The sequence below is a fragment of the Theropithecus gelada genome, chromosome 19, assembly GCF_003255815.1.
Source record: "Theropithecus gelada isolate Dixy chromosome 19, Tgel_1.0, whole genome shotgun sequence".
Taxonomy (NCBI): Eukaryota; Metazoa; Chordata; class Mammalia; order Primates; family Cercopithecidae; genus Theropithecus; species Theropithecus gelada.
In genome coordinates this window covers 26,278,532-26,298,715 of record NC_037687.1, presented here as the reverse complement: position 1 = coordinate 26,298,715, position 20,184 = coordinate 26,278,532, and the positions used below count along the sequence as shown (strand labels likewise).

The 20,184-nt window shown below is 51.4% G+C and overlaps 1 protein-coding gene across 6 annotated transcripts in view; it reads right to left on the bottom strand.

Annotated features, from left to right (window-relative positions):
* Positions 1-20,184, bottom strand: part of TRPM4 (transient receptor potential cation channel subfamily M member 4) — a 54,634-nt gene that overhangs the window by 26,640 nt on the left and 7,810 nt on the right. For 2 of the 6 annotated variants that reach the window (XM_025368691.1, XM_025368693.1), the window contains exons 3-12: positions 13,942-14,116; positions 12,948-13,128; positions 12,621-12,784; positions 12,031-12,214; positions 8,502-8,563; positions 8,158-8,349; positions 7,819-7,918; positions 2,321-2,433; positions 1,391-1,735; positions 1,081-1,215 (exon numbers count right to left, since the gene is read on the bottom strand). In XM_025368691.1, the coding sequence (XP_025224476.1) occupies positions 1,081-1,215; positions 1,391-1,735; positions 2,321-2,433; positions 7,819-7,918; positions 8,158-8,349; positions 8,502-8,563; positions 12,031-12,214; positions 12,621-12,784; positions 12,948-13,128; positions 13,942-14,116 (1,651 nt within the window). The remainder of the gene's footprint in view (positions 1-1,080; positions 1,216-1,390; positions 1,736-2,320; positions 2,434-7,818; positions 7,919-8,157; positions 8,350-8,501; positions 8,564-12,030; positions 12,215-12,620; positions 12,785-12,947; positions 13,129-13,941; positions 14,117-20,184) is intronic. The other 4 variants (XM_025368696.1, XM_025368692.1, XM_025368694.1 and 1 more) reach the window with 4 other exon arrangements.

Genomic DNA, 20,184 nt, shown 5'->3' with positions numbered 1-20,184 from the left:
GTGGCGGGCGCCTGTAGTCCCAGCTACTCAGGAGGCTGAGGCAGGAGAATGGCGTGAACTCGGGAGGCGGAGCTTGCAGTGAGCTGAGATCTGGCCGCTGCACTCCAGCCCGGGCGACAGAGCGAGACTCCGTCTCAAAAAAAAAAAAAAAAAAAAAAAAAAATTACAGAAAGGAACCAAATAGAAACTCTGAAGCTAAAAAGCACAATAACTGAAACATAAAAACCACTAGAGGGACTCAACAGTAGATTCATAAAAAAGGCAAAATAAAGATCAGTGAATTTGAAGCTAAGTTCATTGAGATTATCCAGCTGGAGGAGAAAAAAGAAAAACAAATGATGGAAAATAAGTAGAGCCTAAGGGACTTGCAAGACACCATACAGAACACTAATATACACATAATGAGAGTCCAAAAGGAAAAGAGAGAAAGGGAAAGAAATAATATTTGAAGATACAATGTCCTAAAAAGTTCCAAAATTTGATGAAAGACATAAGTCTACATATCCAGGAAGCTCAAGGAACTCCAAGTAAAAGAAATTCAGAGAGATCCACACTGAGATATGTTATCAAAGGCCAAAACAAAGAGAGAATCTTGGCCAAGAATGGTGGCACATGCCTGTAATCCCAGCATTTTCCGAAGCTGAAGCAGGCAGATCACTTGAGGTCAGGAGTCCAGCCTGGCTAACATGGTGAAACCCTATCTCTACTTTAAACAAACAAACAAAAAAAATTAGCCAGGCATGGTGGCAAGTGCCTGGAATCCCAGCTACTTGGGAGGCTGAGGCAGGAGAATTACTTGAACGTGGGAGACTGAGGTTGCAGTGAGCCAAGATCATGCCACTGCACTGCAGCCTGGGCAACAGAGCGAGACTCTGTCTCGAAAAGTAAAAATATAAAATAATGCTTGGTATGAGAGAGAGAAAAGAAAGAGGAAGCAGTTGGAGGCATATATCAGGGATGGAGGATGGGGCGCCTGTCAGGTGATGTCAGGGGTCAGGGAATGTATGGTAATTGTATGGTGAACGCTGGCATCCAGTGGCCTAAAGGACAGGGATGCAGGAGCGCCAAATCAGCACTCACCATCTCCCAGAAGTACATGGCCATCTGTGCCCTGTTCAGCAGCAGTGCCCAAATAAGCAGGTCACTCCAGGGGGCCTGCCCAAGGTCAGCATCCAGCGAGAGCAGCGAGGTGGCCTTGTCCGAGAGCAGACACATCTGCCAGCAAAACGAGGGGTGGTGAGGACTGGCCACTCCCTAACACTGGCCACCACCAGCCCTGCCCCTGGTTTGGCCACACCCCTGCTCTGGCCACGCCCCATTCCTGATGTAATCCCGCCCCCCGGTCCTTCCCGCGGAGTGGGGGCCCCCCCCAGCTTTGCCCGGTCCTTACGCTCTCCCCGAAGCCCTGGCCTGGGTGAGGGTCCCAGGCGCCCCCGGAGGGGTACCTCGGCGCGCACATCTTCCCCAGCAGCATCCTCAGCACATGCCCCACGTCAGGGGGCCGGGGCTCCGCAGCTCCCCCTTTTTGGGCTAGGGCTTTGGTGCCTGCGCTGTGGGACGCCTGGTCCAAAAGGTTGCGGATGAGCGAGTGGGGGGGCGCCGCGCCGTAGAGTTGGGCCAGGCGCATCGGGGTCAGAAAGCGGCCCAGGCTGAGGCCGTGGGAGATGAGCAAGCGCACGAACTCGGGCCGGTCATTCAGCAGGGCGTCCATGAGGGAGGCTTCGAGATGGAAGGACTGGCGGGGGTGGGATGAATGGGGGAAGAGATTAGCTCAAAGGTTAAGGACAAGAGACGGGAGTACAAGGGTATGAGGGACGGATGGATGGATGGATGGATGGATGGATGGATGGATGGATGGACAGACGGATGGATGGATGGACAGACGGATGGATGGATAAAATGGATGGATGGATGGATGGATGGATGGATGGATGGATGGATGGATGGATGGATGGATGGATGGATGGACGGATGGACGGATGGATGGATGGACGGATGGATGGATGGAAAAATGGATGGATGGACGGACAAATGGATGGATGGACAAATGGATGGATGGATAAACAGATGGATGAATGAACAGATGAATGGATAGATGGATGTACAGGGTGGATAGATGGATAGATGGACAGACGGATGGATGGGGAGAGAGGAAACAAGTTGGGGCAAATGGACAATCAGAGATGGATGGGCAATTAAGGGAAGGCTGGACAGGCCATAATGGAAGGAGGCAGGGTGGAAAGGTGTCTAAGAAGGCAGAGAGGGGGGAGAGCACAGTCCCTTTGTCAGGATGCCCAACCCCCAGGCCCTGACCCCTCACCCGCCATTGGATGTCCCCCCGAAAGAGTTCACTCTGGGCAATGTCCACGCGGTTCCAAGCTACAGCCAAACGCAGCTCATCCAGGTAGGCTGAGGCCTCCGAGCTCCCACAGGCTGGAAAGATTAGAGGGAGAGGGGGCAAGAAGTCAGGGGAGGAGGGACATCTTATGAATGCCTATTTTGCTTCTATTTTGCATGCCTGGCTTTTAAACTCTGCATAAAGGAGGTGCTACTGGGCAGAGTGTGGGGGTCTTTAAGCAGTCAGGTTATGATAAGCATAAGGTCATTTGGCTCAGGGCCAGAGCACAGACCACTCACTGGTTTACAGCCCCCAAGAAGAAAGAAAAGGAATCACTTATTCATTTAATATTTATTGAGGTATGTTATGGACCAAGCAGTGGAGAGAGAAATCGGATACACTTCCTACCCTGAAGAAGCTGGTTCTATTGGGGAAAATATGTCCCCCCAACACATAACTACCTTTAGAGTGCTCGGTGCCCTCAGAGGTGGGCATATAATATGATTAGAACCCAGAGGAGGATATGGTCACAGAGGTATAGAGTGGCCCAAGACAGCTCCCAGAGAATGGGTGTTGAGGTAGCGCTTTGAAAGACCACCAGGATTGGGAGGTGTGCATCTAAGATGGGAAAACGGTGTTCAAAGCAGCAGGCACAGCAGAAGCAAAGGCCTGGGTGCAAAAACAAAACAAAACAAAACAACAACAACAAAAAAACCACACAGCAGATGATGACAAATGTGAGTCACACTGATTTCTGAAACTTGGGGTATGTTGTGAGGGGAAAGAGGTGACAACAGCACAAAATGAGATTGGAAAAAATCTGAACGTGAGAGGGACTCGGAGAGACCCTGGAGGTCTAAAACAGCAAGAGAGAACAAGAAACCCTTAAAAATTTGATCCAGCTATTTAATGGATCCAAACATGTACAGTCAACAGGGGCATGAAAAGTCCCGAAGGGCATTTGTTGTGACATGGAGTTAGGTTTCCTTCTGCCTCCACTTGCTCTGTATCTATCTCCAAAACAAATTCATGTCATTCTGGTTGCTCCAAAAACTGGTACCACAGAAAGAGAGAATCTCATGCAGTGGAGATGAGCAATGGGCTCTGGGGCAGGCAGACATGGGTTCCAGTCCCCGGTCCACCAGTACCAGCTGAGTGACTTCAGGCAAGCCATTGGACCTTGGGAGCCTCGGTTTCCTCATCTATGAAATGGGAAATAGTGGCACCCCCTTCAGAGCACTGTAATCAATGACAGTAACTGTGGGAGGAAGTTCCACGCTGTGGTGACTCTGCAGCTTGACCAGTGTAGCCTCTAAGGCTGTAGTTGAGGAAACAGAGGCCCAGAAAGGCAGTCACATGTTTAGGACCACATGGCTTTCTGTGCTCTTTCAAAACCCAGACGTCCATTCAGAGCAGGCTTTTCTGTGATTTTCTACAATTCTAGGAAGCTCTCCTACTTCCCCCATGGTTTCAAAAGAAGCAAACAAAATCGTTTATTTATTTATTTTTTGAGACGGAGTCTTACACTGTCGCAGGGGCTGGTGTGCAGTGGCACAATCTCGGCTCACTGCAATCTCTGCCTCCCGGGTTCAAACGATAACAGGCGCTGGCCGCCACGCCCAGCCCGGCTAATTTTTTTTGTATTTTTAGTAGAGACGGGGTTTCACTATGTTGGCCAGGCTCGTCTTGAACTCCTGACCTCGTGATCTGCCCGCCTCAGCCTCCCAAAGTGCTGGGATTATAGATGTGAGCCACCGCGCCCGGCCCAAAATCATTTGTAACATTTTGCTTTATAGGCCGGGCGTGGTGGCTCATGCCTGCAATCCTAGCACTTTGGGAGGCCAAGGTGGGCGGATTGCCTGAGCTCAGGAGTTCGAGACCAGCCTGGGTAGCACAGTGAAACCCCGTCTCTGCTAAAATACAAAAAATTAGCCGGGCATGGTGGCATGCGTCTGTAGTCCCAGCTACTCAGGAGGCTAAGGCAGGAGAATCGCTTGAACCTGGGAGGCAGAGGTTGCAGTAAGCCGAGATCGCATCACTGCATTCCAGCCCGGGTGACAGAGCAAGACTCCATCTTAAACAATAATAATAATAATAGGCTGGGCGCAGTGGCTCATGCCTGTAATCCCAGCACTTTGGGAGGCCGAGGTGGGCAAATCACCTGAGGTCAGGAGTTCGAGACCAGCCTGACCAACATGGAGAAACCCCACGTCTACTAAAAATACAAAATTAGCTGGGTGTGGTGGTGCATGCCTGTAATCCCGGCTACTTGGGACACTGAGGCAGGAGAATCACTTGAACCCAGGAGGTGGAGGTTGCGGTGAGCCGAGATCACATCATTGCACTCCAGCCTGGGCAACAAGAGTGAAACTCTGTCTCAGAAATAATAATACCTTGCTTTATATTCTGCCTTAATCTGGCACCATTTGTCACCTGGACACCCGACCCTGTCCCCACCTTGTCCCTTCATACTCACCATGTTCCATACTCAACTCAGTGTCTAGCCCTCCAATTCATCTTCCCTACATCCTCATCTCAGGAACGGCCCCTCCATCTACCCAGTCAATAAGGCAGATCCCCAGGTACTGTCCTTGTCCCTTCCTGCCCCTCCCATCTCACAGGCCATCAGCCCCCAAGCTCCATGTCCCATGTCCAGCCTCCTGACTCTCTGCTGAGCCTCCCCTTCTGTCCCCCTGGCCCCAGCAGCAGCTCAAGCTTCAGCCCCCTGCAACCACTGTCACTGCAGTCTCTTCTCTCCTCTCCACTCTGCCCCCACCCACTCCCAGAGGCTCTGCTTTTGTTTTTGTTTTTTGTGACAGGGTCTTCCTCTGTCACCCAGGCTGGAGTACAGTGGCGCCATCACAGCTCACTTCAGCTTTGAGACATCCTGGGCTCAAGCGATCCTCCTGCCTCAGCCTCCCAAGTAGCTGGAACTACAGGGACATAGTGCCATGCCCAGCTAATTTTTTATAGAAATGGGGGTCTCATTACGCTGCCCAGGCTCGTCTCAAACTCCTGGGCTCAAGTGAACCTCCTTCCTTGGCCTTCCAAAGTGCTGTAATTACAGGCATGAGCCTTCACACTTGGCCAGAGAGTCTTTTTTATCCACACAACCGACCCTGGTCCTCTGCTGCCTCTCAAGGACAGCCTTTAGACCCTCTGCCTGGCATCTGAGGTCCTGGGTGGTTTGGCCCTACCCGCCTTACTGGCCTTGTCTCCAACACTCCCTTCATGCCAATGATACATACCAACCCTGCCAGCCTCTGACCTCCCTCCAAACATGCCCCTTCCTATGGGCTTGAGAATTATACAGACTCACATGAAAAGCCTGACCCCTGCTACCAGCCAGATGACCTTGGGCAAGCCATTTTTCCTCTCTCTGAGCCTCAGTCTCTTCATCTGCAAAATGGAGTGATAATCCTTGCAGGCAGGGAAGGGAGATGAAGGGCAAAAGAATACACCAACTGCCCAGCCCTAGGCTTGCCTATGCTAGACTCTTCAGAAGCATTCATGGGCCGGGGGCGGTGGCTCATGCCTGTAATCCCAGCACTTTGGGAGGCCGAGGTGGGCAGATCACGAGGTCAGGAGGTCAAAACCATCCTGGCCAACATGGTAAAACCCCGTCTCTACTAAAAATACAAACATTAGCCAGGCATAGTTTGCACCTGTAGTCCCAGCTTCTCCGGCGGCTGAGGCAGGAGAGTCACTTGAACCCTGGAGGTGGAGCTTGCAGTGAGCCGAGATGGCGCCACTGCACTCCAGCCTGGGCGACAGAGCGAGACACCGTCTCAAAAAAAAAAAAAAGACCTTGCCCCTTCTTTCTTGCTGAAATTCCATCCATTCAACTCTGCTATCCCCAGGCCTATCAGCCATCTACAGTTCCCCCAGTGGACTGCGATCACTTACATGCGCCTGCTGGGCTTACACCACCACCCCCTCAAACCACATCTTACAGAGCCGCCTGATTTTCTCTCAGGAGGCTGCTGAGTTAAATTCCGCAGAGTGAATCAGATTTGCCCACTGAGAGTCACCTTATTACTGAAGGATGTGCCCCCAGAGGAAATGGAATCATATTAAGACGAGATTCCTCTTACTGGGCCCCCACCAGGGACCGGGCACAACTCATACCTTGCCTTGGAGGCTTATAACACTCCTGCAAGATATTATCACCACTTTCCACAGAGAGAAACTGGGGCTCAGAGAGGGGAAGCTGCTTTCTCAAGACCACACAGCAAGAAAGAGGCCAAGCTGGTTTGTTTCTTTTTGATTGTTTGATTGTTTCTTTTTGAGACAGAGTCTCGCTCTGTCGCCCAGGCTGAAATGCAGTGGTAACCCCAGCACTTTGGGAGACGGAGGCAGGAGGATCAGTTGAGGCCAGGAGTTCATGACCAGCGTGGGCAACAGAGCAAGACCTCGTCTGTACCAAAAAAAAAAAAAAAATTTTAAATTTACCAGGTGTAGTGGCGGGCAGGTGTGTTTCCAGCTACTCAGAAGGCTGAGGTAGGAGGATCACTTGAGCCTGGGAGGTTGAGGCTGCAATGAGCCGTGATCACACCACTGTACTCCAGACTGGCCTACAGAGCAAGACCCTGTCTCAATAAATAAATAAATAAGCCCCAGCCCAGCCTCTTCCAGGTGCGTATTACGCTTCCCCGCCTTGGTTTTCATCATTCTGTCCTCCAAGCTGCCATTTCTAGTGAAATATCTGGACTTCCTCACAGGGAGACAGTGTTTTGGTTCATGTCTAGACAAAGTGCTTCACGCATACTGGACGCATCTAGGGAAGGAAGAACGGGTGGGTGGATGGATAGATGGAAGAACAGTTGGATGGATGAATGAAAAGATGGAGGGGTAGATGGGTAAATGGATGAAAGATTAATGAATGGAGGAATGAGTGGATGGAATTGTCAGTGGATGTGTGGACGGACAGGTGAGAAGCTGGATGGATGGAGGAATGAGTGGATGGAATTCTCAGGAATTGTCCATGGATGTGTGGACGGACAGGTGAGAAGATGGATGGATGGAGGAATGAGTGGATGGAATTCTCAGGAATTGTCGGTGGATGTGTGGACGGACAGGTGAGAAGATGGATGGATGGAGGAATGAGTGGATGGAATTCTCAGGAATTGTCGGTGGATGTGTGGACGGACAGGTGAAAGGATGGATGGATGAAAGAATGACAGATGACTGGAAGGATGGGTAGGTAAAGAGATGGAAAGATCGACCTGTACATATGGATGGATGGCTGGAAGGATGAAAGAATGGCTGGATGGATCCAATAGAGGAAAGCAGACGCTGGAACATAATGGAAGCATCCGGGAAAACTACCCAAATAGCACCATGCAAAGCCCCAAAGGGGAGAGATATTAAGAGGGGTAAAGGGGGCCTTGGATTATAGAGGGTGGATGAAGTGCCCAGGCCAGGAAAGGTGTCCAAGGTTGAACTGAGAGAGGGGGAGGACTGGAGGGTACAACTTTTACCCTTCACAAGGGCCTTCAAAACTATGGTCTCGAATTCCTCAGACCCATCCTCAGAAGAATAGACTGTCAGGAGCTCCTTCCGGGTCATAATCCTCTCCACCTGTGGAACAGCCAGTTCTGGATCCCTAGCCCAGCTCCATCCCCAGCTCCTGTTGGGCCCTGTCCAAAGGGATAGAGGAGGCCACTCCCCCCCAGGACCTAATAGTCCAGGTGCCCAGAACCCTCTACTCCTGGAACCTGGAAGTCCAGGCCCCCAGCCCCTCCTCCCTCAGACCCAGGAGCCCAAGTCCCCAGTTCCCTCCCATCTCAGGATCCAGAGTTGGGCCCCCAGTGTCATACCTGGGCCTGCAGGACCTCAGGGTCCCCTTTGGGAAAGAAACGCCTGATTCGATCCCGGGCTTCGCCTTGCCTGGCTCCCCCACTCCCTGGGGCCACAGTGTCTTCCAGGGTCTCCGCCAGGCAGTCCGCAGCTCCCCCAGAGCCGGCCACGAGGAGACAGGGGAGCTGAGCCTGGGTGGCGTTCTCTATTTGCTACAGGATAAAGGGGAGAGTCACGTCAGAGAAGGCAGGATATTCACCCTACCCGGAGTCAGACCCCCAGACCCTCCCTAAGACTCAGGACCCAGGAGTCCTAGCCCCCAACTCTCCTTCCCCCTTAGATCCAGGCGTCCAGGCCCCCGTACCGTCAACATCTTCTCATCACCGTCGATCAGAAGGAGCAGGACAGGGATGTCAATTCCAGTCCCTGAGGCAAGAAGAGAAGGGGGCTTGATTACCTCCCATCAGCCTTTGCTGGAGATAGGAGAAAACCACATATCCCAGGAGTCCCTGGGGCAAATATCAGCCTTGTCCTAATCTTCTGTTCAGAGGCTCACTGGAATTGTCATTTCTTTTTTTAATTAACTATGTATTTATTTTAGAAATGAGGGTCTTGCTGTGTTGGCCAGGGTGGTCTCGAACTCCTGGCCTCAAGCAATCCTCCCAACTTAGCCTCCCAAAGCGCTGGGATTACAGGCATGAGCCACCGCACCAGCCTAACTTTTGAAACAGGGTGTTACTCTATCACCCAGGCTGGAGTGCAGGGGCATGATCACACCTCACTGCAGTCTTGATCCTCCTACTTTAGCCTCCTAAGTAGCTGGGACCACAGGCATGCACCACTGTGCCCAGCTAACTTTTTAATTTTTCGTAGAGACGGAGGTCTTGCCATCTTGCCCAGGCTGGTCTCGAACTCCTGGACTCAAGGGATCCTCCCACCTTGGCCTCCCAAAGTGCTGGAATTACAGCTGTGAGCCAGCGTGCCCGGCCAGAATTGTCATGTCTTTGAACACTTCAGGAGGGAGCTAGATTTTGAAGACAGTAATGCTTAACTTCCCCAGGGAGGAGGGGGCTGAGGACCTGGACTCCTGAGTCTCTGAATGAGGCAGGTGTTTCTTGCATGAGTCAATCCTGTAACTGATTACCCATCAGGAGCCAGAGGGAGTGAAAGTTCAAACAGAAAGTAAAGGAAATGGGAATAGAAAGGGCTATCCAAACACAATGTAGATATGTACTAAAATCCAAATGCACCATAAAGATAAGATTATACTAACTCTATTCCCATTAAAATTAGAAACTACGCCAGGCGAGGTGGCTCATGCCTGTAATCCCACCACTTTGGGAGGCCGAGGCGGGTGGATTACCTGAGGTCAGGAGTTCAAAACCAACATGACCAACATGGTGAAACCTCATCTCTACTAAAAATACAAACATTAGGCCAGGCGCGGTGGCTCATGCCTGTAATCCCAGCACTTTGGGAGGCCGAGGCGGGCAGATCACGAGGTCAGGAGTTCGAGATCAGCCTGAGCAACATGGTGAAACCCCGTCTCTACTAAACATACAAAAATTAGCCGGGCATGGTGGCACATGCCTGTAATCCCAGCTACTCAGGAGTTTGAGGCAGGAGAATCGCTTGAACCCAGGAGGCGGAGGTTGCAGTGAGCCAAGATCATGCCACTGCACTCCAGCCTGGGTGACAAAGCGAGACTCCGTCTCAAAAAAACACGAAAATTTGCCGGGCATTGCGCCACATGCCTGTGGTCCCAGATACTCAGGAGGCTGAGGCAGGAGAATCACTTGAGCCCAGGAGGCAGAGGTTGTAGTGAGCTGTGATTGCACCACTGCACTCCAGCCTGGGCAACAGAGAGAGACCCTTTTTCAAAAAAAAAAAAAAAAAGAAAGAAAGAAAATTATACCTGGGAATTAATTCATCCAGAAAGGCACAGGATATTTATGAGGAATCTTACAAATTTTATTTAAGGACAGGTCTAATAAGTGGAAAAACTAACAGTAAGTCAACTTGTCACAAATTAACATATAAATTCAATACAGCCTGGAGAAAGAGGGAGGTTAAGAGGAAGTTTGGAGGTGTTTACCCCATTTTGAATGGAACAGAATCATTTTAAACTTCATATGGAAAAATAAGTGTCAGAGAAGAGCCAAGAAATTGTTCAGAAAGGACAGTGAGAAGGAGCTTTCATTAACATATATTAAAGCATCTTTCTTTCTTTCTTTCTTTCTTTATTTTTATGATTGAGACAGGGTCTCACTCTGTCACCCAGGCTGGAGTGCAGTGATACCATCTCGGCTGACTGCAGCCTCCACTTCCTGAGCTCAAGCGATCCTCCCACCTCAGCCTCCCCAGTAGCTGGGACTACAGGCATGTGCCACCATGCCTGGCAATTTATTTTTATTTTTATTTTTGTAGAGATGGGGTTTCATTATGTTGCCAGGCTGGTCTTGAATTCCTGAGTTCAAGTGATCCACCCGCCTCGGCCTCCTAAATTGCTGGATTACAGGCGGGAGCCACCACACCTGGCCTTAAAACATCTTTAAACTGCTATAATCAAAGCATAGTTTGGCCCCAGGAATATATAAGTAGAGAAAAAAAAAGTTTTCAAAACGGATTTCAACAGATAAAGGATCTGAATACGCAACCACAAGAATTTCTATTCAGCTAGGAAAGGATGGTTTATTTATTAAATGGTCATAAAGAAAACATAGCTTCTCATTTGGATGAACAGAAATATAGACTCCTGACCTCAAAATATGTAAAAAATCATTTCCAGATGGAATAAAGGTTTAAATATAAAACTATGAGATATTAAAAGACGACTTAGGAGAATATTTGTCTTGGAGTGGGATGAGCCTTTCTAAGACAGGCAGCCAAGGGGTTATAAAAGAGACAAAAGCTATATCTAACCCCATGAAAACGATAGGATTTTTTTATAGCAATAGACACCACATAAAAGTCACTTTTTACATTTTGTTGCTGGGTGCAATGGCTTATGCCTGTAATCCCAGCATTTTGGGAGGCCAAGGTGGGTGGATTGCTTGAGCTCAGGAGTTCGAGACCAGCTTGGGCAACATGGCAAAATCCCGCTTCTACTGAAAACACAAAAAATTAGCTGGGCGTGGTGTGATGATGTGCACCCGTGGTTCTAGCTACTCAGGAGGCTGAGGTGGAAGGATTCCTTGAGCCCAGGAGGCGGAGATTGCAGTGAGCCAAAATCACACCACTGTACCACTGCACTTCAGCCTGGGTGACAGAGTGAGACCCTACCTCAAAAAAAAAGAAAAAAAAAAAAAAAAAAAAGACCTTTTGTTTAGCATCATTTGTAGTGTCAAACATTAGTAAACCTTAGATATCCATAAACTGGGAATTTTTTTTATTTTTTTAAACTGTAATCCCATGAAAGATTCGATTGGGGAATTTTTTTTTTTTTTTTTTTTTTTTTTTTTTTTTTTTAGAGGAAGTCTCGCTCTGTCGCCCAGGCTGGAGTGCAGCGGCATGATCTCCGCTCACTGTAACCTCCGCCTCCCAGGTTCAAGTGATTCTCCTGCCTCAGCTTCCCGAGTAGCTGGGATAATAGACGCGCGGCACCATGCCTGGTTAATTGTTTGTATTTTTAGTAGAGATGGGGTTTCACCATGTTGGCCAGGCTGGTCTCGAACCCCTGACCTCAGGTGATCTGCCTGCCTCAGTCTCCCAAAGTGCTGGGATCACAGGCGTGAGCCACTGCACCTGGCCTCAGAGGTTTTTAAAAACATGAATAATGATGGGGAAAGACACTTAACCATAGGTAATTCCCCAAATTTCGGCCAGACCAAACTACTGGGATCTTGAGCACTGGGGTCGTGGGTTGTGGGTCATGGGTTCAAGAAGCCACGCACCTCCCACGCCCGTCTTCTGCTGCGAGATGTAGGACTCCAGGCGCAAGCGGAAGCGGCTCTCGCCCCCCAGGCGGCAGTGCGTGCCGTCGTCCACCAGGAAGAAGGCCGAGTAGTTGTAGTCCAGGGGAAACTGGACGCCGTCCTCCGGGTCGCCGTGCCACCGGTACCTCGCAGGGAAGGAGCCCTAGGGGAAAAATGGCCAGACCAGGGCGTCTCCTCATCAGGGCCAGGACAGACACAAGGCCCTCCTCCTCCCTCAGTCCCAGGAGTCCAAGCCCCTCCTCCCTCAGACCCAGGAGTCCGGGCCCCCAGCCCTTCCTCCCTCAGACCCAGGAGTCCAGATCCCCAGCCCCTCCTCCCTCAGACCCAGGAGTCCAGATCCCCAGCCCCTCCTCCCTCAGACCCAGGAGTCCGGGCCCCTCCTCCTCCCTCAGACCCAGGGGTCCGGGCCCCCAGCCCCTCCTCCCTCAGACCCAGGGGTCCCAGCCCCTCCTCCCTCAGACCCAGGGGTCCGGGCCCCTAGCCTCTCCTTCCTCAGACTTCAGGAGTCCAGGCCTCCAGTCCCTTTTCTCCAAGTCCCTGGGTCGCACCTTGGGGTTGGTGAGGGTGTCTCTATTCCGGACCACACCCCAGGGGGCCACGCCCATGGCCACCACCTTGGTGCCCCCAGTGCTGGCCGTCTGATGGTCCCGCACAGCCACACCAACATGCCGGCCGATGCCCGTGTGCAGACCCCCAGTGACAATCCAGGCTCCTACGCAGACGCCGAGGAACACGCAGAGGCAGAGGGAGAAAAACCAAGAGTAAGACAGAGACACATACACAGAGACTGGGTGGCGGGGAAGGCCACCCAGAGTCGTAGGGGAGATGGCAGGCAGGCCAAGGCCCGGGAGACAGCCCCACCCACCCTCGGTCACCTGTGCTCTGGGCGGCCCGCACCAGCCCACGACGCAGCAGGTCCTGCAGCCAGGTCTGGAGGACGGGGCCCCCCGACCCCCCCAGCACTGACACCACCAGGTTCGGGGCACGGAAGCCCCACGTGCGTGTGACCAGACTATAAACTGTAGCTGGATCCGTTCGGTCAGAGAGCCGGAGGAACTGTGGACACATGGAAGCGGGGGACACAGGGAGGGGGACAGAGACCCAGAGAGAGGGGGAGAGAGACCCAGAGAGATGGGGACAGAGACCCAGAGAGAGGGGGACAGAGACCCAGAGAGAGAAAGAGACAGAGACTCAAGAGAGAGAGGGACAGAGACCCAGAGAGATGGGGACAGAGACCCAGAGAGATGGGGACAGAGACCCAGAGAGAGAGGGACAGAGACCCAGAGAGACAGGGATAGAGACCCGAGAGAGAGGGAGACAGAGACCCAGAGAGAGAGAGACAGAGACCCAGAGAGAGGGGGACAGAGACCCAGAGAGAGGGGGACAGAGACCCAGAGAGATGGGGACAGAGACCCAGAGAGATGGGGACAGAGACCCAGAGAAAAGGGGAAACAGAGACCCGGAGAGATGGGGACAGAGACCCGGAGAAACGGGGACAGAAACCCAGAGAGACAGGACAGAGACTCAGAGAGAGAGAGAGAGAGACAGAGACCCAGAGAGAGAGGGGGACAGAGACCCAGAGAGAGGGACACAGAGACCCAGAGACAGAGGGGGACAGAGACCCAGAGAGAGAGGGGGACAGAGACCCAGAGAGAGGGACACAGAGACAGATGGAGACAGAGACACAGAGACACAGAGAGAAGGAGACCACCTCAGAGAGAAGACAGGTGGGGCGGAGGGGACACAGAGAGCAAAGACAAGGATGAGCGGAGGGGGCCAGCGTTCAGCACGGGCGTCCCGGCTCCACTCTGGAGCCCCGAGCATGCAGCCCCCTGGTGCCCGGGCCCTGCCCACACAGGCCTGCCTCACATTGCTGTGCTTGCGGCCGGCCCCCATGAAGTCCAGCTCTCCGTAGGCATCGGTGGGCTTCTCCGTGGTGTGTGCATCGCTGTCCCACACGGTCACCACGGCTGCCCCGAAGGCATCCTCCATGGCCACTGCAGGGTGGGCGGTCCGGGGGCGCCCACACTGGCACAAGGTCCCTCTGGGGGTGCAGGGCGGAGCGTGAACCCAGGGCTGCCCCCCGACCCCAGTATCCAGTCGGTGTGTTCATGCTTCTGTAGAGGGCTGTTGACACTGACCCCGCACCCGCAGAGGCAGTCAGAGTCCACGCTGCCCCTGGCCCTGGCTCTGACCGCCTCAGGGAGAGACTGGAGCCGAGGACAGTCCCCCTTCCCCATGAGAAGGAAGCCAGTGAGTCCAGAAAGCCTGAGCAGGAAGAGGTGGGTCACCGTCATCTGCGGAGCCTCAAGTGCAAAGGCAGAGGGCCACTGGGGGTATCCTCGCTGTGCCCCCATCCAAACACAAGATGTTCACCAAGAGAAAGAACATCCAGAGGGTAACTTAGGGACAGCCCACGTGCTAGGGGCTGACGCGGCTGTGTGACTTTGGGCGAGCGGCTTCACCTCTCTGAGCCTAAATTTCCTCCTCTAATGAAAAGACAATAATAGCGCAGCCTACTCCAGGGAGCTATGAGGAGCCAGGGAAAGAACGCAGTGTTTCCTGAAATGGGGCTCGCATACCAGTCCCAGCCAGAGGCAACGCGACACGAACTTCACACGGAGCTTAAAATAACCTTGAATAACGCAGTGAGAAAGTCATTCCTTTTTCAGTTCTCCTGACGACTGTCAAGGAGAGAGGCTCAGCTGGGTGCTAGAATATTTTTGAATGCCTAACCCTTTGCTACTCTTTTGAACGAGAAAAGCAGGCCTCGGGCTCAAAAAGTGGAGCTGGCAACAGCCATCTAGCAAGTAGGGAAACACCTTTGTTTGCTTTTCATTGTATTTGGCTTCTGTGTGGCTTGTTTATTCCTCTCTGTGCCAAATGGGGCAGGTTTTCCATTTATGGTGATCACACATAAAACTTTCCCCCACCTAAAAAAATGCACAAGTCTCTCTTGCTATCTGAAGGTGATTGGCACCAGAGTAAATAACAGGTTTAGAGAATTAGAATTTCATTTGAAAATGTAGGGTCAGGTGCTATGGCTCATGCCTGTAATCCTAGCACTTTGGGAGGCTGAGGCCAGAGGATCGCCTGAACCCAGGAGTTCGAGACCAGCTATGCAATATAGTGGGACCACCCTATCTCTAAAAAAAAAAAAAAAAAAAAAAAATTAGCCAGGTGTGGCAGTATGTGCTTAGGAGGCTGAGGCGGGAGGATCACTTCAGCCTGGGAGATCAAGGCTGCAGTGATGCAGAGGGCTGTGACCACGCCACTGCACTCCAACCTGGACAACAGAGTGAGACCCTGTCTCAAAAAAAAAAAAAAAGAAAAAAGCAAGCAAGCAAGAAAGAGGCTGGGTGCAGTGGCTCATGCCTGTAATCCCAGCACTTTGGGAGGCTGAAGTGGATCACCTGAGGTCAGGAGTTCAAGACCAGACTGGCCAACATGGTGAAACACCGTCTCTACTAAAAAAAAAAAAAAAAAATACAAAAATTAGCTGGGCATGGTGGCGGGTGCCTGTAATCCCAGCTACTCAGAAGCCTGAGGCAGGAGAATCGGTTGAACCCAGGAGGCAGAAGCTGCAGTGAGCCATCACACCATTGCCCTCCAGCCTGGGCGACAAGAGCGAAACTCCATCTCAAAAAAAAAAAAAAAAAAAAAAAAAAAACTAAGGAAAGAAAGGAGGGAAGGAGGGAAGGAGGGAGAGAGTCAGAAAGGAAGGAAAGGAAGGAAGGGAGGGACAGAGGGAAGGAAGAAAGAAAAGAAAGAAGAAAAGAAGAAAGGAAAGGAAGAGAAGAAAGAGAAAAATGTATCTAAATTATTTTGTTCCAGATTCCAGAAGGAGTTCAGATATCAGGGGAGATATTTACACAAACCTAGTGAGCAGATTTAAGAGCAGTTTTACAGAAGGGATAGCAGAGATGCTCCAAGGATTTGGCAAAGCCGTAAAAACACTAAAAGAACGGCTAACTGATCCACACATGGGATGAACCAAACACGCTTAGGCCAGGTCCTGGCACAGTGAGAACTACAATAAAGTGTCCTCTTCCTTCCTGAGTCTACCTCCAGGGCCCTGGCATGCCTCAGTTTACCCACTTTGTCCGTTCACCCATTTCAGCTCCATCCTTGGAGTCCCTAGTTCCCCTGCAGCTACTTCCGGGGAAGTTTGCTCTTCTGAGCAAAACTTCAAGGACGCTGGGCACAATCCCAGCACTTTGGGAGGTCAAGGCAGAAGGATTGCTTGAGCCCAGGAGTTTGAGAACAGCCTGGGCAATAGAGCGAGACCCCATCCCTACAAAACAAAATTTTAAAATTAGCCAGGTGTGGTGGTGCATGCCTGTGGTTCCAGCTACTTAGGGGGCTGTAGCAGGAGGAACACTTGAGCTCAGGAGTTCAAGGCTGCAATAAGCCATGATCATACCACTGCAGCCCAGCCTGGGCGACAGAGCAAGACCATGTCACTAAAAATAAGAAATAAGGCTGGACGCGGTGGCTCGCACTAATCCTAGCACTTTGGGAGGCCAAGGAGGGCAAATCACAAGATCAGGAGTTCGAGACCAGCCTGGCCAACATAGTGAAACCCCGTCTCTACTAAAACTACAAAAATTAGCTGGGCATGGTGGTGCGCACCTATAGACCCAGCTACTCAGGAGGCTGAGGCAGGAGAATCACTAGAACCCGGGAGGCAGAGGTTGTGGTGAGCAAAGATTGTGCCACTGCACTCTAGCCTGGGCAACAGAGCGAGACTCTGCCTCAAAAAAATAAAATAAAATAAAATAAAAGGTCTTCAAGGAATAATCCAGAGACTGTGCTGTCCAATATGATGGCTGCATGGGGTTCTTTATAGCCATGGAGCTCTTTCTGTTCTAATAAGTTAAAATTAAATCAAATAAAAAATTCAGGCCAGGTGCAGTGGTTCGTGCCTGTAATCCCAGCACTTTGGGAGGCCAAGGAGGGTGGATCACCTGAGGTCAGGAGTTTGAGACCAGCCTGGCCAACACGGTGAAACCCTGTCTCTACTAAAATACAAAAAATCAGCTCGGCGTGGTGGCGGGAGCCTGTAGTCCCAGCTACCCGGGAGGCTGAGGCAGGAGAATGGTGTGAACCCGGGAGGTGGAGGTTGCAGTGAGCCAAGATCGCGTCACTGCACTCCAGCCTGGGCGACAGAGCGAGACTCCGTCTCAAAAAAAAAAAAAAAAAATCAGTTCTTCAGGAACAATGACCATATTCCAAGTGCCCAGTAGCCCCGCTGTGGCCAGGACTGCTGTACTGGATGTGGATGTAGAACGTTTCCAAAATCGTGGAAAATTCTGATGTTCAGTGCTAGGAGCTATTCCTTCTGCACACCTTGCCTCCTGCCCTCTTTCCTCGGTGGAGCCACAGAAACTGAAATAAATTGTTCTTTTTTTTTAATTTTTATTTTTTGAGATGGAGTCTCACTCTGTCTCCCAGGCTAGAATGCAGTGGTACGATCACGGCTCACTGCAACCTCTGCCACCTGGGCTCAAGTGATTCTCGTGCCTCAGCCTCCTAAGCAGCTGGGATTACAGGCATGTGCCACAGTGCCTGGCTAGTTTTTGTATTTTTAGCGGAGATGGGGTTTTACCACGTTGGCCAGGCTGGTCTCCAACTCCTGACCTCAAGTGATCAGCCCACCTTGGCCTCCCAAAGTAGTGCGATTATAGCCGTGAGCCACCGTGCCTGGCCTGAAATTATTCTTGATTAAAATCATCAATTACCTGCCTGGCTCCATATACAACGGCCCTTATTCAGGTTTCATCTGACTGTATCACAAGTGGCCCTGGCCACAGCTGAGAGGTTCTCATTCTGGAAAACCTTTTCCTTGGTAGGATATGCGTGCCCCTCTGGCCTTCCTCCCAGCCCCAGCTCCTTCGTGCCTGCCTTCTTTGTGGCTTTTTCTTCCTTTTCACTTCCCTTTAGTGTAGATGTTCCCAGTGCAAGCCTTCCCTACATGATTCTCAAACTCGATGCGTGCAGAGGCCAGGCAAGTAACTCAACAGAAAGAAGTAGCCAGGGCCAGGTGCGGTGGTTCATGCCTGTAATCCCAGCACGTTGGGAGGCCCAGGTAGGTGGATCGCTTGAGGTCAGGAGTTCGAGATCAGCCTGGTCAACATGGTGAAACATTATCTCTATTAAAACTACAAAAATTAGCCAGGCATAGTGGTGGGCGCCTGTAATCTCAGTTACTCGGGAGGCTGAGGCAGGAAAATCGCTTGAACCCAGGAGGTGGAGGTTGCAGTGAGCTGAGATCGCACCACTGCACTCCAGCCTGTGTGACAGAGGGAGACTCGGTCTCAAAAAAAAAAAAAAAAAAAAAAAAAGGTAGCCGGGTATGGTGGGTCTCGCCTGTAATTCCAGCACTTTGGCAGGCGGGATGAGGCGGGAGGATCACTTGAGTCTAGAAGTTTGATACCAGCCTGGTCTGGTATTAACAGGAGACCTGGTCTCTACAAAAACAATTTTTTAAATTAGCCAAGCATGGTGGTGCAAGCCTGTGGTCCCAGCTACTCAGGAGGCTCATGTGGGAGGATCGCTTGAGTCCAGCAGGTCAAGGCTGCAGTGAACCATGATTGTGCCAATCCAGCATGGACAACAGAGCGAGATCCTGTCTCAAAAAAAAAAAAAAAGAGAGACAGAAGACAGATATTTTTAAATGCTATTCTAAACACACACACACACACACACACACACACACACACACACACACACAAAATTGGCTATAGAATTGCCAGTTTGCAACTCCCCTGACTTTACGCGTTGTTTTCCCTGTGATGTCTTACCTACTTCCAGTTTCAATTACCATCTACAACTCGGACCTCTCAGATCCTGGACATTAGTCCAGACCTTTCCCAAGTCTCAGTCTCCACATGCCCCTGGCTCCCCCTAGGCCACTCATATGCACAGAGTCCCACATCACACTTAGCAGCATTTCCCAAACCTGCTCGCCCTCCTGAGCTCCATCTCGGGGACAGCCCCACTGTGTCCCAGTCAGCAGACCATATGTCCGGTAGCCATCCACCGATGGGGGCACCCCCTCTCTCCCCATATTCATCAGTCCCCAAGCTCTGCCTTCCCGCTCCCTGAATCTTTGCCCCATCCCCTCCTCTCTGTGTCCCAAAAGCCCTGACCTGGCTCAGGCCACTACGCCTCCCACTCAGACCCTCTATCCAGACTCCTCCAGAGCTCCTGTTCATCCTCTCCCAGTCCCAGAAGGTTTTGCCACACCCAGAGCCAACCCCACCACTGCAGTGATGCCCCAGCTCCCCAGGACAAGGTCCTAGCCCCTTAGGGTGGCCTCTGACACCCTGCAAGCTCTGGCCGTGCCCTTCTCTGCAGCCTCTTCTCTCTTGACAGTGCTCCCTGTACCCTGAACTTTGATTCATATTCAAGCCGAACCATATGGTCCTTAGCAAGGACTTTGCACATGCTGTTCAAATCACTTTCTTTCTTTCTTTTTTTTTTTTTTGAGATGGAGTCTTGCTCTGTCACCCAGGCTGGAGTACAGTGACATGATCTCAGCTCCCTATAGCCCCCGTCTCCCAGGTTTAAGCAATTCTCCTGCCTCCTAAGTAGCTGAGATTACAGGTGTGCGCCAACACGCCCAGCTAATTTTTGTATTTTTAGTAGAGACGGGATTGCACCAGGTTAGCCAAGCTGGTCTCAAACTCCTGACCACAGGTGATCCACCTGCCTCGGCCTCCCAAATTGTTGGGATGACAGGTGTGAGCCACCACGCCCGGCCCCAAATCGCTTTCCATGGGCCTCTCTCCAGCCCACTTTCAAATGTCACCTCACTAGCCACTCTTCCTCCTCCAGAAACCATTAGTGACACCCTGTGTCCCCTCCCAGTCTTTTTTTTTTTTTTTTTTGAGACGGAGTCTCGCCAAGTCACCCAGGCTGGAATGCAGTGGCCGGATCTTAGCTCACTGCAAGCTCCGCCTCCTGGGTTCACGCCATTCTCCTGCCTCAGCCTCCTGAGCAGCTGGGACTACAGGCGCCCGCCACCTCGCCCGGCTAGTTTTTTCTTTTTTTTTTTTTTTTTTTTTTTTTTTTTTTTTTTTTTTTTTTTTTTGGGGGGGGTTTTTTTTC